The following is a 16,434-nucleotide window of genomic DNA, read 5'->3' as shown; positions in this document are numbered from 1 at the left end:
GCTGAACAGCTTGACTTAAGATTGGTCAAGAGTGTGTACTGGTGGGGGCTTAATACTGCGATAAATACAGTCTATGGGGGTCACAAGTTTTTGGCTTGGTTATTTTCAGGGTCTGCCGATTTTTCCCTGCTGACGAACAAACGGACACAGACAGAAGGGCGAAGCATCAACTTCCTTGGTAAAAGGCAAACATGCTCATGTATTTGTCAACAAAAGGACACGTTAAATGTAGATGGTAGAGATGTCAGTGGTTTTATTTAAACTATTCTTTGAAGTCTATAAACTGACACAAAGAATTTATATTTTATGGTTTCTCCCTCTCACATGTATCCATATGGCCCCTCTCTCCCTCAACCTCTCTCTCTCTCTCTCTCCCTCACACTCACTTTCACACACACACAAGCATTACGCAAAGATGTTTGTCTTTACACAACCAACAAGACCCGTATACTTCAAACACGCCCACCTCCCATTTCACGTGAGAGAACATGTAGAGCATAAGAGAAAAAATTATACAGTAATATTACACAATAAGAGTCCAGCACATGTCCTCTCCATCGACAGCCTGCAGGCGAACCAGTTGTTCAAGGCTTCCATTAGCTCCTCGGTCCACAGAAAACATGTCTTTCTGCTCTGTGTCCTTTTGATGTGGTGGCAGGCGAGCTTCTTCTTTTCTTTTGTGTTTCCACCTCATCTCCGTCCTCCACTCTGCTCATTTCCACAAACAGCAACGCTGGCAGTGTGGAGAACAGCCTTGCAGCGGACTTGCAGGACACTGAATTCAAAAGATTGTCATCATAATGCTGGAATGTCTCACTACAATCTACGCTTAGATAATGATACCTTATGTCAGAGCCTCAGAAAAGCTCTGGCAGTTTCCAATTCCTTTTCTGGTACTCCTTATTCTTCTTAATCTAGAAAAAGTACAAGATGGTTTAGGAGTAAAGTTTAGACCCTGTGAAAATATTGAGATTCTTGGTAAAGGCACAATATTCAGCCATGAGAAAGAGGACATTGCTATATTGTGTCCTGTTGAAGCCCATCTGGTTTTGCTGCTTTTTTTTTGTTTCAAGCCCTGATAAGACAAGCATTGGTCATAACAACAAGTTCCCATACTGTTTGTCAACCACTAGGAAATCTAAGAAGCCTAAGAAAGGTATTATCCGAAACAAAACAAAAATAGCTTATATGATGAAGGACAATTCCGATTTATTACTAATTAGATCTTATTAATATGGTGATTTTGCTTCTCATGTCTTTTAGGAATTATGTCTAATGAAAGTGGGAGCTCTGCTAAAGACTAACTGTTTAAATACCCACACGATTTCTTATGATCCACATTTCAGGTGTGTTCACTGTCATGTGAACCCGTATGTTACTCATGTCCATGATAGCACTTTTATTTACAATCTGTGTGAGCGTCCGACTCCTCGTGCATGTTGCTGTGTTTACAGATCTCTGCCTTGAATTTTCATGAGCACAAAGTTAGCGTAACTCTGACCAAAATGATCAGGATAAACAGTTAATTACTGTCACGCATTGCATAGATTCTGTATGACAGTCCCAGAACTTGAGGGAGCGGTAACATTGCACACACACACACACACACACTGACTCCACTGCTCACTTGCTCGCTCTCTTCCTCTGTCTTGCAGGCGGACACGGACACACAGATAAACAGTGTCACCGGACCTATGTTTTAACCTCTTAAATGGGCTTGGTAAAAACAAAAAATAATTTCTAACTTAGACGAACAGCCGGAGGAGATGGTGGGGCGCTTGGTTTGGCTCGAAGATGTTTGGCAGTGTGCAGCAGGAATGATAGAGACACAGAGAGGAGCAGTGAATAACTGACAGGGCCGGTAAAAACTGTAAAACATAACTTTTCTATGGTCCAAACATCTATGAAAAGACCTTAAATGAACACAGTTTACTACTTGATCACTGTAACCGAATTAGTTAAACAACAGACGATTATGTCCCAAGCTTTTTGATCCATATAAACGGTTGAGCACTATATCATGATCACTATGTGAAGAAGAAGTGTAAAGTGTAAAAGCGTTTTCAACTGTATATTCACCCTGGGCCGATATGTTTTAAGTAAAATACTTTTGGAATCCAGTAGATGGGCTGTACTTTCAGCCTCGACACAATGACAGCGGCTACAATGTAATTTTCCGGGACAATGAATACAATCCATGAAATGTCCACTGAAAAGGATTTTTTCAAAAAATAAAAGGCTTGAACTGTTATTCTGGATTTTGCCAAGAGAGTTACAACATGACACATGTCTCGCACAACCTTCAGCACATTGTCCCTCCTCTGGTTGGGGCCTCTCTCTTCTTGTTCAAGCTTCAATTTCTGGGAACTTTTTAATCCACATACTACAAGGGATGGCCATCGAAGTCAAATGCTTTATGGACATTGTCCCCATCAGAAAACAGATTCACCATTTGTAATGTTACCATACTCTTAGCCAAGACCCACAATAACATCATGAGCCTTTTCTTGATAAATAAAACATTAAGTGGACATTTCGTGAGCTGTCCCAGTTGTCCTATAAGAGTACATTGTGGCCACTGCCGCTGCCGATGGAGAAGTTCTACTGGACTGTTTCAAAAGTCTTTGGATTTCACATTTATAAACAAAGGGCCCAGGTAGAGAAAAACAAAATCAGAATTCCCCTTTAAAGTGAACTCAGCAGTTTATCCATTGGGAATCTTCACACCCCACAGCATTAACACAAACAGAGACCAGCTAAATAGAATCCCTGCCACAACCGAAGGAGACATCCCTCCTTGCATGTCTCTACGAAAGACAGCGTCTCCAATTCCACTTTAATTTAGCCAACATGCAGGTGACAGGGAATGGTCAGGCCAACTCAGAGACTGTACTGTACACCCAAGGGCTGTATAAGAGCAGTGGGTTCAAAGTAAAAAAACAGAACTGAAACACAAAGAAACCTGGTTGGAGTGTTTGCTAAGGCAAAACCCTCTCAGGTCTAAAATGTGGGAGGTAGCAGGTGACTCAATGCAGGACAGAAAAAAATTACACAAACAGACAATGTGTTGGAGTTTAGCGGGGGTGTAACAGCAGACAACTTCACAAGTGTTTGATCAAAATCCTATTTCCCATCTCGAGATTTTAAACCTAACTTCAATGTTCAGAGCTAATGTAGGAAGTATGGTGTCCTCTGTACTGAGACTGAGAATGTTGAATCGACGGCTTTGCTCAGACTATCTATCTATCTATCCCCCCCCCTCTCTCTCTCTCTCTCTCTCTCTCTCTCTCTCTCTCTCAAAACATCCAAATATGGTTTGGATCTGATTTACAATGTTTGTTTTGTCTGTTTTTTGGAAGCCATTCATTACATACAGCTAAGTAGTCATTCATTTAAACATGTACAATATAGGAATTAACACTTTAATCCAGTCCATACTTATAATGCATTAATATTGTAGAACTGCTTTTTTAATCAGTACAATATATAAAAAATTATATTGTCAGTCAATGTAACCTTGCAGTGGTGACATTATTACAATATGTGGTAACAGGTTTACCTTATAAACGTTATAAATGAGGAACTATGTATTATTGATCCATCTGCACCATCATGTTGATAGAGTGAGTCTCCGACCTAAATACCATGAGGTCATGAATTTAACAGGAAAACTGTACATGCCAGGTATTAAATATTGACTTACTAGAGTAAGTCAATAGGTAATACCTGTTACTAGAGTAAATAAATAGTTAATACCTGTCAAATAGCCCTGTTGATAGCAACTCCAAGGCGTACTTCCCCCTGTGCCAATCAGGCCTAAATATTTCATTATTTTTGTGCAAATTGGTTCAGTACTTTTTGTAATCCTGATGACAGTCAAACAGACACAAATGAAAAACGCATCCTCCTTGGCAGAGGTAATAATGTTTCCTATGATGTCAAACAATATCCAGGATTTGTTTGGGGAACATGCAGCTGAGATAGCCAGGTCACAACAGGCTCTGTAACCAATCCTGCTAACACTTTGAAATGAAAACAAATGCAGCAATAAAAGCAGGTCCATCCATCAACCCTAAGAATGTAGAGTGCTGAAGTCAGCATGGTCAGTTATCACACCAGCAACTTACAGGGCTATGGAAAATCACATTAGGACTTCTGGCAGCCGTTATCATGTCCAACATGGTATTGACAGTCATCGATTTCTAATCTGGTCACTGAGCAGATAATCTCATTCCCACCAAGACAATTACTGTAACCCTGCTTGTAGATTACTGTAAATAAACCAACTGAAAATCTATAGGAGAATTTGGAGCAACATTTTAGTCAACAATCTCCACCATCATCACCAAACACCAACTGAGCAAGTACATGTATCTTTTTGAAGAAAGGTTCATCCCTCAACATGACCACCAGTGTGTAACTGGTAAGTATGGTATAGTTACGTTAAGGTGAGAAAATAAAGTACGGTAAAGGTTTGGTTAGGGTTAAGAAAACTAAGATCATGGTTAGGCTTGAAACAAATGTATAAAATATTATTTGCAAGTCTTTGACAGAATACAAACTCCAGTCTCCTGTAGGAAAGTCAGACTCTCTATATGTTCATCCATGTCCCTAACCTCCAGACCCTTACTATATGCTTTATTATACCGGAGACTGCAAAGGACACAATACTTCCTTCAATTGCATGAGTGTGGACTCATCCATTATTTTCACCACACTGATTGTAGGTATTTCAACATAAGCAGCATGTTTTATCAGGGCTTGGCATATTGAATGTGGTTTTGAAAGCATGGTGACATCATTGGTCAGTCTTTACCTGATTTCCTTAAAGAAAATTGCATCGCACATGCTCACAGACACTGTGAGAATTTTGTTGTTAAAAATCTGACTACAATTTTTACATTTGAGAGATTAGTGTGACTTCCAATTAATATCTGCCCTGTGCTTATCTTAAATGCAATGATTGTTCAAAAGCATACAGTATAATGATTATAATAAAGGGCCTAGTAGAGCCATGCAAAGCTTTTTTAATAGATATGACGGGAACTGAATTTGGTCTGCTGTGCGAAAGCAGATAAATGCACATGCACTTGGCACAATCCTAACAAAATCATGTCAATCATGAAAAGCAAAGGTAACATGTTTATTAGGTCACAATGGCTGTCAGAGAAGGATCTCAACACAATGGTACATCCTCAACTCCACAAACATTACCCCAGTCAGGGTACTGAGCTTAAACCGAATGAAGATTACCTTATTATGATGGCATTCACCAAAACATCTTCTATTTAATAGCTGGCTGAGGTTCAATCACAAAATCAAGTGAACACTTCTTAAGTTACCCACTGTTTTTGCACCGGGCTTCTTTATCTTGTTATTTTTATTTTTTTTCACCTTTAAGCAAATTAAATGTTGTGTTGCATTCACATGCAAAATGTGAGATAAAAGAAGGTAAGAAAAAGAGAACAATTGAAAGACCATTACCCATAATGTTGGGGTCACCAATGTCTTTTGGCAACTTTGGACTTAGAAATACCATACCTCTAGTGTGTAATATTTATATCTATCTATTTTGTTTGGATGACTACAATAAAAGTGATAGTAGTTTTTTATAAATTATATCTCTGTTTTATATTATACCTCTGTTTTAAATTGTATTTACATTGTAAAGTCACCCAGTACTACTCTTTCCAAAACAGTATTTATATAAATGGATTATTTTCATTGCTGTACAAGACCTAGGTAGCTTTTCTAACAATTCACTAGTAGTGGTGTTGCCACACAGGCTCACTACTGCCCCCCTACTGGACATAGTAAAGCCAGTAGACCAGGTTGAAGAAGGTGAATGCGATTGGGAAGACAACACGGGACCACTTGTCTATGGCATTGACATCCGTTAGGTCAGGGATCTTGACTTTGAGCTGTGAGGCCCTTCTCCTCAAGCGGCCCTTCTTATGGCCTATTGGCCGATCAATGGCCGGTCGTCCGTACAGGTCTCGGCTGGTCATGGGCTTACGGTACTGTATGCTGGCACTGTCGTAAGAGAACATGGTAGCCCGAGGGTCGTGGAAAGCTCCCATCATATCTGCTCCACTCATCTCACTGGTTAGGTTGGTCAGGAGGATGTTGCCATGAGCATCAACCTGAGGGAAGTTGCCATACTTTACTAAATTAGTTTTGTAAACAATATCCAAATACACACACACACACAAAAAAGCCGTCTCCCTAATTACATGCAGCATTTTATTTAGGTGAATTCTATCATGTCTTGGACTGCCCCATTCAGGTAAGAGATAAAGGATCTGTATTTAAAGATTTATTTTTTGTAAAGCAGCAACATAGGGGTCAATATCGTTTTCACTGATGTACTGTACATTTAAGCATCAGCATAAAAGCTCTGAATGCAATTGCCCTGGTTATAAAAGTGTGCACTGGATACAGTTTTGGATGAACACATCTTTAATCCTTTATTATTTTTGCAGTCTTTATACATTTCTCGATACAATCATTTGTGTCACCTTTTGATAGAGGAGACAGTCTACCCCGGAATATGAACACATCTGGTATAAGCACTTTGGCATTTACCTATGGTCAACAATTTCCAATTTGTTTTCCAATTAGATTGGTTTGAAGAACACTCAATAGGTGTCTCATTAAAGAGTGTAGAGCTGCATTAATCCTAAAGACTTTGGAGTTTAAATATAATTTACAGTATAACGTTTTCCCTGTCATCTTTGGTTAGTAAATTAAACTTGTCCACAAGGAGAGTAAAAAGGCATTATTAGCTTCACACAGCAATCAGTATTGTAACAATCTGCCAACAGCACCTAAGGGTCAGCTCAGCTTGGTCTGTGTCAGGCCTCTACATCAACAAAAAAACATGATAACTGCACAATATATTCTCCCCACCTGCACTTTGTTGCTCTCCATTCTGCTCCTATTCTCATTGTTGGTTTTGGCAGCCTTTTCTGCTACCTTCTTCTGCAAGTGAGGACCACGGCCAAAGAAGATGTAGTTGACAAAGGCATACTCCAGCAATGCCAGAAAGACAAAGACAAAGCAGCCCATGAGAAAAATGTCAATGGCCTTGACATAAGGGATCTTCGGCAGCGTCTCCCTTAGATGGGTATTGATAGTGGTCATGGTCAGCACCGTGGTTATACCTGCAGACAAGCAGATGTGGTGGGTAGAAACAGTTAGACCTGGGTCTTTTAGTAACAGCAACTGGTAACTGACAACACCGTTAGCTCTGCTTGCCTGTAATTTTGTGCTTTAAAAGATGACAATGACAATAACAGTGTTACATTTGCATTGTATGTTTGCTTGGCACTATGAATATTGGACACAAATGGGGTTTATTTTGCATGAAATTATGTACATCTATTCAAGGGATGCATGCTAGCGTTGGTTACCCTATAACTTTTCTTGTAGAGCGTCATGTACCTGGATAAGACTTTTTGGTTTTGAGGTAAATGCCTCAAGTACTGCTCTTTGGACTCTCATGAAATTTGGTCATCCCCAGGCTATACAACCTAATGATGTTGGCGATTTTTATTCTAATTCCATCATCAGTATGAAAATGTTTGGTTCAGACTGAAATACATCATCAAAGAATATGATGGACTTGTAATACTTTGAGGATGCATGAGCTTTCATTTCATGCTATGTAAAAATGTCCATTATGTTTTCTTATGACTAAATACCCTACCCTCATCTGTACTTTGTGTTCCGTGCTCATTAAGAAATGTTAGCATGCCAACATGATGAAATGATGACCATGGTTAACATTAGCTGATAAATATCAGCACATTACTGTAACATTGTCATCACAAGGTCAATGTGATATGCTTGTGTGGGCACGTTCCGCACATACACTATAGAAAACATGATTGCAAACTTCTGACAGCAATGGTTATTGTTTTAAATGGTAAAGGGTCTCTATTTATCTCGTACTTTTCTAGTCTTGATGACCACTCAAAGCGCTTTACAGTACTGTTTATACCATTCACCCATTCACACACCCATTCATACAGCGCATCTATGAGCAGCACTTTTTCCTATGAGGGGCCATTCAGTATCTTGCCCAAGGACACTTGGGCATGCAGATGGGGAAGACTGGGAGGATGGCCGCTATACTCCTCAGGCACAACTGTCTCCTCCTTCCAGAGACAGAACCGGCCACACCTACTTCCCCAGAAGTTACCAAGTGCTCCACCCATATTACCTCAGCTTCTCAACTGTTTCCCAATCCATCTATCAGTCACAGTTCCTTTCATTCCTCACCAGATTGTCTGAAATATAAGCTGGAGCTTTCCAGCATTTACTGCCTATGTGTATGTTCCTCTGCATGACTCATTCCTGGCTTTTAGATTTATTGCGTCCCCTTGCCTAGAGAGGTAATGTGCTCCAGCCCAATGTCATGTTTCAGACCCATCTCATTGATTCAAGCACTCTTTTAACAGAAGCTCCGATTGTCAAAAGAACAGTATGTTCCAAAAACACCAAACAATGTCAAAGCCAACCCTGTCTGTTGATGAGTGCTCATTCAGAAAGAGGCCAGACATGAAGAAGCATTTTTTACTTTCTGCAAAAGGACATTCACAATACAAGCAATTATGGAGTCAGCTCCAGAACTTCAGCAAGGTTAAAAATAGCCATTCATATTTAAGAATTAATATCACTGTCAAAAAATGGATACATTTATTTATGAGGCCATTACCAAGGAGCAATATTGACTGACATTCTCCTGAGTAAAACTAACCTCAACAAAACTCTAATTAAAGTCTTACTGATCTTCAGGGGGAAGCAAGTTAACATTACACTCAATTTAAAACTGAAGTCATATCGTTTCAAGGTTAGACTGGACCACAACAATTTTGTGGCATTCAGAGGCATAGACTCACTCCTTAAGCTTGGCATTTGAGCACTTCCCTTAGAAGGCTCTGGACAGTGTTTGTCTTTATGTAGTGAAGTACTTCTCCAGTCCATCTCTAGTGATACATTTGATAAGTGCAAGGGATGGCATCATGGCACGTCTATGCAAGTAGTAGTGTCTTGAAGTGAATGCGGGCAGCCACTGGTAACCAGACAAGGGAGCGGAGGAGCTCTACATGTAGATGGACAGAGTTTAGTCACTCGAGTTATTTAAATCATACACTATAGCACAGTATTCTTATTAATCTTTGTTTTCACAGGATTACCAGATGAGAACCAAACACAATTGCCAATTATGATATTAGCTATACTAGCATTGGTCAACTGCAGTTTTGTGATGGGTCATGTTAGATAATTCCTATTTATGCGACCACCCCAAGTGTGGAACGATCCACAATTGAGTGACTTTGATGTAAAATACTAAAAAAAAACATTCTTTAACGTAATTGTCAAGTTTCTATGAGTGACTGGTTGTTAGATACATACATTCAAAGCTCATCCATGCATTCGTCTGACTGCTGATTGGTTCAATGGACATTCTGCTCTCTCCCAATCAAGGAATCTTAAAATAGCCTCGAAATGGTCAAATCTAGTGACAAGGGTTAAGACTGCTGTAGAAACTGTAATTTTTTTAAAGCCAGGTTCAGCTCATAGTTCAGCCAATTTGGAACTGCCCAAATACAGATCAGATACTCACCAGATACTGACCAGATTCTGCTGTATGTGTCATGGGATGGAGATGGAGATGACACTAATGACACAATGACAGTGTATGAGGACATAGCATGTCCAAAATCGTGCCATACACCATGTAAAGCACATGTTGGGTTGTGTCTATGCTTGAAGGTTTGTATGGGTGAGCAGGTCTCCAACACAAAGTTGAGCCAAATTCCTGTGTTGTTTGCAATTGATTGTCCATGTATAATTATGTGCTATAATCAATTTACTGGAAATGTGAAATTTGGGCTGAGTCAAGACTTTTCTTACCCTTTGCCTTTACTTAAACATTTTGTATGTAGTGTACTATAACGGATGACGACTGCTACACATTGGAGAGTAGATTCCTGTAAAAATCTAACAAAGTGGGAGTAATTATGTAGCTGTGCTGTGCTCTGAATCACCTCTGGCTCACATACAGACACAACTCCTGTAATGGGAGACTTATTGCTGTGGTAAAAACTGAAATGGTTTGGCCATTAACTTGATGTGTCCTTGTCGCCTCAGTAACTCAGGCTGTTGTAGCAGGCCAGCTGACCCAGAAGGCTCCCCCCTATCCCCGATTGCAATTTGAATTCAGGATTGACTTTGTGGTTAGCGTTGGGTAGACTAAAGTGTTGACAGGCCACATTTGATACTAAATCCACCAGAGTCCTTTCAGTCATATCAGTGAAATGTTGTATTTGTGTAGATGTTGATATTTCTCGGGATGGTTCAAATTTTAGCTTTCAAGTGGCACAGGTTGCTTTAAGATATTCCAAAGAAAAAGTTAGACTTTTTTTGGAATGTCAGAGGAAGCATGTAATTAAAAAAGATTATATGTTGAATTTTAATGTCATAAAGGCAGCAGGAAAGCATCAGCTTTCCGCTACATCAATCATATTCATTCAAGTCTTTGTCACTCGACCTCCTCATTGGACTCTGCTTTGTGATTGAGTTGTCATTGTGCAGATTCTAGTGTAAAAACGTCGGCTTTCTATTTGTAAGTTAAAAATACATTTATTTGTCACGTTGTTTTTTGTGTTTCTTGTATTCATATTCACGTTCACCTTATTTTCATAAATTTAACTATTTTCCTATAAATTCACTCAGATGCATATAATTCTGCACTCTAAATGTTTTCTTCATGTGTACGATTTTAATCTCTGGTGCAAGTTTATTTTACAGGTTTACAAGTGATGATTCACAACTACATACTACATGCACGGATATGCACTTATAACCACCTATTTTTGTCCATTATTTTGAATTTGGCTTTACAACCTTAAAATATTTCTGAGCATAATCTGAGCCCATACACATTCTGGTATTATTGTGTGCACCACACTGAGCATGGACATGAAAAAGAAGAAACAGGGTAGAAACTAATAGCCGATCCAAGTCAAGATAAAGGCTAAAGGAATTCCAGACGGCTTATTGTCCCTGTGACCAGATCAAACTAAATATAAATATAATTTTTTTTATTTTTTGGCTAAGTCACTGCAGCTCTATGTTCACAGAAGAAGAATATGCAGCTTTAGAGAAAATAGCTCCACCCCCCCAGTGAGACATAGAGGAGACTCCGTTTTATGTTGCCTCTTTGCCCTGTCTGGCACAGGGAGCCTTGATCAATGAAATCAGAAGGTTATAAAAGAATTCTGAAGATAATAATACTATCACAGAGCTCTGATTCAGTCATGAGTCCTTGGCACATTGGAGTTCTCTGAAGTGGCTTGCGCTGAGTCCTGATCTTAATGCAACTGGACATCTTTGGAAAGCTCCAAACTTACAGTTGGGGAAGGCACCAATCAGACCTGAGAACTGGAGAAATTGGATGTACAGCCACACCACTCACACTAGCGTTATATCACCATACCTTGCCCATGATCTGTGAAGAAATAAAAAGTGCACTGACCCAGGGCCACTCTGGCAGCCGAGGCATCATAATTGATCCAGAAGGAGACCCAGGACAGGATGGTGATCAGGGTGGAAGGCATGTAGGTTTGGAGGATGAAATAGCCAATGTTCCTCTTCAGCTTAAAACTCAGGGACAGACGTGGATAGGAGCCTGTGGAAGACAGGAGTTGAGTTTGCTGTGAGAGAATATAGAATAGGAGGAGGAGTCTGAGCAACCTCCAGCCTGGGAAAAAATGTGAAGAAGAACCAGCTGTTCAAGTTGTTAGTATTGTTATATTTACTAAAATGTACACATAGCTACATTAAATGAGCAAAATCAAAATCAAAGAAAATCTGCACACTTATATTACAGTTATAATATACTGAATTTAAAGATGCAGTCATATAGCGCAATGATCACATAAAACACATAACGCAGATAACAGAGGAAAAAGAGAACAGGTTTTAAACTGATCCATGTGGTCAAACAATAAGTATATTAGCGGGTGCTTATAGAGTTAGGTCAACCAAGCAAAATCCGCACCTGGTCCTCCAGGTAAGGGGTTGGGGGTGGGGCCAACAACCCAACCCTGAATGCTACTACACTTGACCCTGTAGTGGATAATCTGCTCCATCTGATCCGACTTGGAACGTGGAATGTCCCCACCGTGTTAAAAAACTTCAAAAACAGTGTTGGGTCATCAGTGAGATGAGGTGGTATATATTAGACATCCTGGGATGAGATCCTGAACTGAACCTAATCCACTGAACACATTGAATCTGGAGGGTCCTTCTCCCCAAGCAATATGCATGCTAGTTATGCATTTCTATATTTCTATATTTCAGACTGAAACAGACCTTGTCCAACGTGGTTTGATCAGTCGTCACACTCAAATGAGTTTCATGTCTGTCCCTTCCTTCAGGAATAATATCTGACATGTTGTACATTAATTGATTGTAATAGAAACAGGAGCTTAGAACCAATCATAGACTTTAACAATTTAAAAGGCATTTACAACAGCGCCACTTGCCAGCATATTAGCATATACACTCAATTAAAAAATAAATTTTTTTAGTCACATATATAGTTAGTTTTAATCTAACTTTTCTAAAATATCATAATTCCTGAGTCTCATATGTGAATGACCTTCAGGTCCCATTTGCCAGAAGTACAATATCTCATACCACTCCTATGCAGACGACACTAAGCTTTACCTCCCTTCAGAGCCCACTGACAATGAAAACTACAAAAAAGCAGTTAAGTCTCTTCATGACTGTCTCCAGTAACTAAATATCTGGATGGCCAACAACTGCCTTAATTTAAACAAGAGTAAAACAGATGTTGTTTTGTTTGGTCTCTATCCCTCTCTTTAGAAAATAATGCTCACGTCTACATACCAGATTGAAAATCTTGGTATCATATTTGACCCTGTGTTGACATATGACAAAAATATCACTGCTGCCGTAAAATGGCTGTGAATTTCCCCTTAGGAATATTACTAAAAAAGTATATGTTTTTAGAGGTTCAAATGGACTGGCCCCCATATAACATGTCTGAGCTTCTGTGCCCCGTTCCACTCCTACGACTCTCAGATCCTCTGACCAGCTGGTCCTGGCTATCCATTGCTCAAGAGTATCGGGGAAGGGTGACTCCACATTTACTGTTGCCACTCCTAAGCTTTCGAACAGTTCACCCTGCGTTTGCCCTCCATTGACATAACTAGGGTTTTTAATTTATTTCATTTCATTCTCTTACTTCTATTTGTTTTGTCATAATTGCTCAGCACTTTGGTCAAGTGTGGCTCTCAAATGTGCTTTACAGATAAACTTGACTTAACTCAAAAACAAGGGAATCGGAATTAATGCTCAACCTGATTCAACTGAGAAAGATACTGAGAAAGATACGTTGCACCAATTGCTGTCAAACTGAATAAGATAAGGCTGGGGCTACAAGCTAGTGCTACCAATTCAGTTGCTAATATAATTATATTCAGATTCATTCATGCAAATTTGACACACATTTTAAATTAACACTTGCATGGTGCTCAATAGGAACCTATGTATCCCCTTTTCAGTTAATGTTGGTGGTTACATATATAACCAAGTCCCAAGCTCCTTAGGTAAGACTCTTTCATTGCTGTCCTCACCTACAGTTTAATACTGTTGCCTTCATTTAGAACAGCAAACACAAATGTCGTACGTGTCTGGGTGAACCCAGTGTCTAAAGTACAATATGAATTTACTATAATCATACCATACTAATTATAGTACAGGGAATTTCAGTTTTAGGATAATAACACCTTCAAATTGTTAACATTGTTGTTTAAAAAAGCTACAGAGGAGTTAGGTAGCAGCGTTAAGGCACCATGGCCTACTGGCTAGTGTGTGAGATGTGGAGATTCAGTGAACACAGGCGAGACTGAGTGACGACAGCTCAGCACAGCATATACAATGACATTGGGCTTGAACAGATACGACTGTTACCTGTGGCAAACACAGCCTTCTTGGAGAGGGTCTGGTAGTCTATGATGGAGAACTGGGGTAGTTCAATGTTCTCCACCCCAGTCACAGAGCCTGCGGTGGTTCCGCCCTGCCAGTAGAACTCGATGTCGTCAGTGGTGTATCCGTCTAAGTGAGGCAGGGGAACACAACAAGTTCAACTTCATCCAAAATACATGGACCTGCACATTGGGACCCAGGCACAATACAGTGTATATACGACCAGAAGGCCATCCCACATTGATGAGGTAGTGCTTTCACACCTGCCCTTTTAACCTGGAACTCAAAAGCATTTTCTCACTTGGTACATTTCTCTTGAAGGTCCAGCGCATTAGTTACATATTGAAACCCCTTATCCTAAGGCTACAGATGTTGCATTCTAAAAGCTGCTGCTAGATGGTTTATCTCTAATGCATGTACAGGGACCATCACTCTACACAGGAGGACCTCCGCTAAAAAAACATTTGAGTTTCTCCGATGAACAGGACAGACGTCCATTTTCTGTTGACCTGTTGCCTTTTCTATCGGTAAACCAGGTTTGCAAAAAGTGCAGAGCAGAGGTTGTGTAGCCACATTCCAGCATTGCCCAGCTGTTTAACTGAGTTCCTTTCTGGCTCTTGTCCACCATAAGGCCGTCTCACTTCTCTCTCTGCCCCAGACATGGCAGCACTGTTCAAACCAGGTCCAGAAATTTACACCACACCAAAAATTGGCATAGAGCACCTGTTTCCTTCCTTCGTATCCGTGTCCCAAGATCATTTTCTACTAAGAAATAGATAAAGAAGAACAATAAAGTTACAAATCTTTCTGTTCACACTTGACTACATGTATGAGCTGCCTGTAGGATGTTTCTGCACCACCACCTCCTGGTCCTTCTGCATGCTCATCTAGCCTTCACTGTGGGGAGGATCCTGCACCCCTCATGTTCTCTGCTCCACTAGGAAGGTCATGGCCATTCGTTTGAACAGAGACCATAACTATGTGCACAGCATGTTCCCTGTATTTAGGTCCAGTTAAGTAACATTACGACATGGACATGCAATTCTACCGAGAAGATTTCATAATGTATTTCTCCACTGGAATAATGCAACTGTAAATTAAGTACCAATCAAAAAGTGCCAGGAACCATTTATTAAAAAGGGAGCAACAATAAATATTTGACTACAAGTTCTGTATTGAAATTTAGTTTGATTGAATATTAGTAACAACATCTAATTACTCTTGGTCCACTCTTAAATATGACATAATCTTTAGGAAGTGTCACAGCAATAAACATTTTCACAATAAAGTATATTTAAATCATTAGGGTGAGATTTACAGAGCAGAAAGGAGAAACACAGCATGTCCTTTACTTTTTCTGACAGGTCTCTGGGTTATTGCTACAGCCAACATCACAGTGGAGCAGGTCCCGCTGCCCTTCAGTAATTAGAACAATTTAATTGGACCAGCTAGTGTCTCTCTCTTCAGATCCTCTATCTTATCGAAAGGAAGCAGCAGGATTTAAGGGAATTAGCTTCTTCTCATTATTAGGAGGGATTCATTATGATTTTGCCAGCTGTTCTTTTTTCATCCACTTAATTTACTTGAGAAGACCTTCAAATCTTACACAAGATATGATTTTTAAATATAATGGTATACTTTGAAAATACAACAACAATCAAAATCATTAGACATAGCTAAAGGCATTCTCTAACAATCCTAACAATGGCAGATTTGAATGCAGTCCGAATTTGGACAGTTTACTATATTTTCCTATGTGCACATTTGTCTGTGAAAATTTACTTTTAACAACATCTTCCCTTCTTGTTCTTTATCAATAATACTGAGCTTGGAATAATGACCATAGTATATTTGTGTGAGCATAGAGTAACCAAATCTACCAATTTTAGCCAAGATGCCATCGATCTTTACCTTTAAGCTGAGCTCATAACTCCAGAGTGAGGATTGAAATTATTATCGCTGCAAGAGTGCTTTGAGAATTATTACATTCTGATGGAACACCTTTCTAGGGTATTCCAGTTGAGTATTAATTTAAAAGTTTATTAAAAATCTTTATACATTGTATTTCTACTAGTGCATGACCAATGGATTGACAGTGTCAGCAGTTATCTCAACCCTCACCTATGTTCACTAGCTTTGGTTAAAGTGACTGAAAAAATTTGAGTTTCATTACATGTGTTGACAATGCATTGCAGGTTGGCTGAGCTCAGGGTGAGGAGCTCAGAGTAAAACAGCTGCTCATTTCTGTTGAAAAAGATCCAAGTGGATCAGGAACCTGATTAGAATCCATGAATGTATTCAGGATAGGTCCGTGTGGGAGGGGCCTGGGGCAAATCCAGAACAGGAGGAAGGAGGATATATCTCCCATGGTTGCTGGGAATGTCTGTCCATGGCTGGAGGAGAGGACGG

The 16,434-nt window shown here is 39.7% G+C and overlaps 1 protein-coding gene across 5 annotated transcripts in view; it reads right to left on the bottom strand.

Moving 5' to 3' along the window:
* Positions 1 to 5,238: 5,238 nt before the first annotated feature.
* gabrb1 (gamma-aminobutyric acid type A receptor subunit beta1) overlaps positions 5,239 to 16,434 on the bottom strand; it is a 47,914-nt gene continuing 36,718 nt past the window's right edge. Inside the window, exons 5-9 of one of the 5 annotated variants that reach the window (XM_053434490.1) lie at positions 14,011 to 14,154; positions 11,546 to 11,698; positions 6,889 to 7,163; positions 6,404 to 6,412; positions 5,239 to 6,179 (exon numbers count right to left, since the gene is read on the bottom strand). In XM_053434490.1, coding sequence (XP_053290465.1) covers positions 5,802 to 6,179; positions 6,404 to 6,412; positions 6,889 to 7,163; positions 11,546 to 11,698; positions 14,011 to 14,154 — 959 coding nt within the window. In that variant the 3' untranslated portion in view covers positions 5,239 to 5,801. Of the gene's footprint in view, positions 6,274 to 6,403; positions 6,413 to 6,880; positions 7,164 to 11,545; positions 11,699 to 14,010; positions 14,155 to 16,434 lie in introns of all 5 variants that reach the window. The other 4 variants (XM_053434488.1, XM_053434489.1, XM_053434491.1 and 1 more) reach the window with 4 other exon arrangements.

The sequence above is a fragment of the Pleuronectes platessa genome, chromosome 11 (genome assembly GCF_947347685.1).
Source record: "Pleuronectes platessa chromosome 11, fPlePla1.1, whole genome shotgun sequence".
Classification (NCBI taxonomy): domain Eukaryota; kingdom Metazoa; phylum Chordata; class Actinopteri; order Pleuronectiformes; family Pleuronectidae; genus Pleuronectes; species Pleuronectes platessa.
Note: the sequence above shows the minus strand (reverse complement) of the source record. Positions and strands in the feature narration are given on the sequence as shown.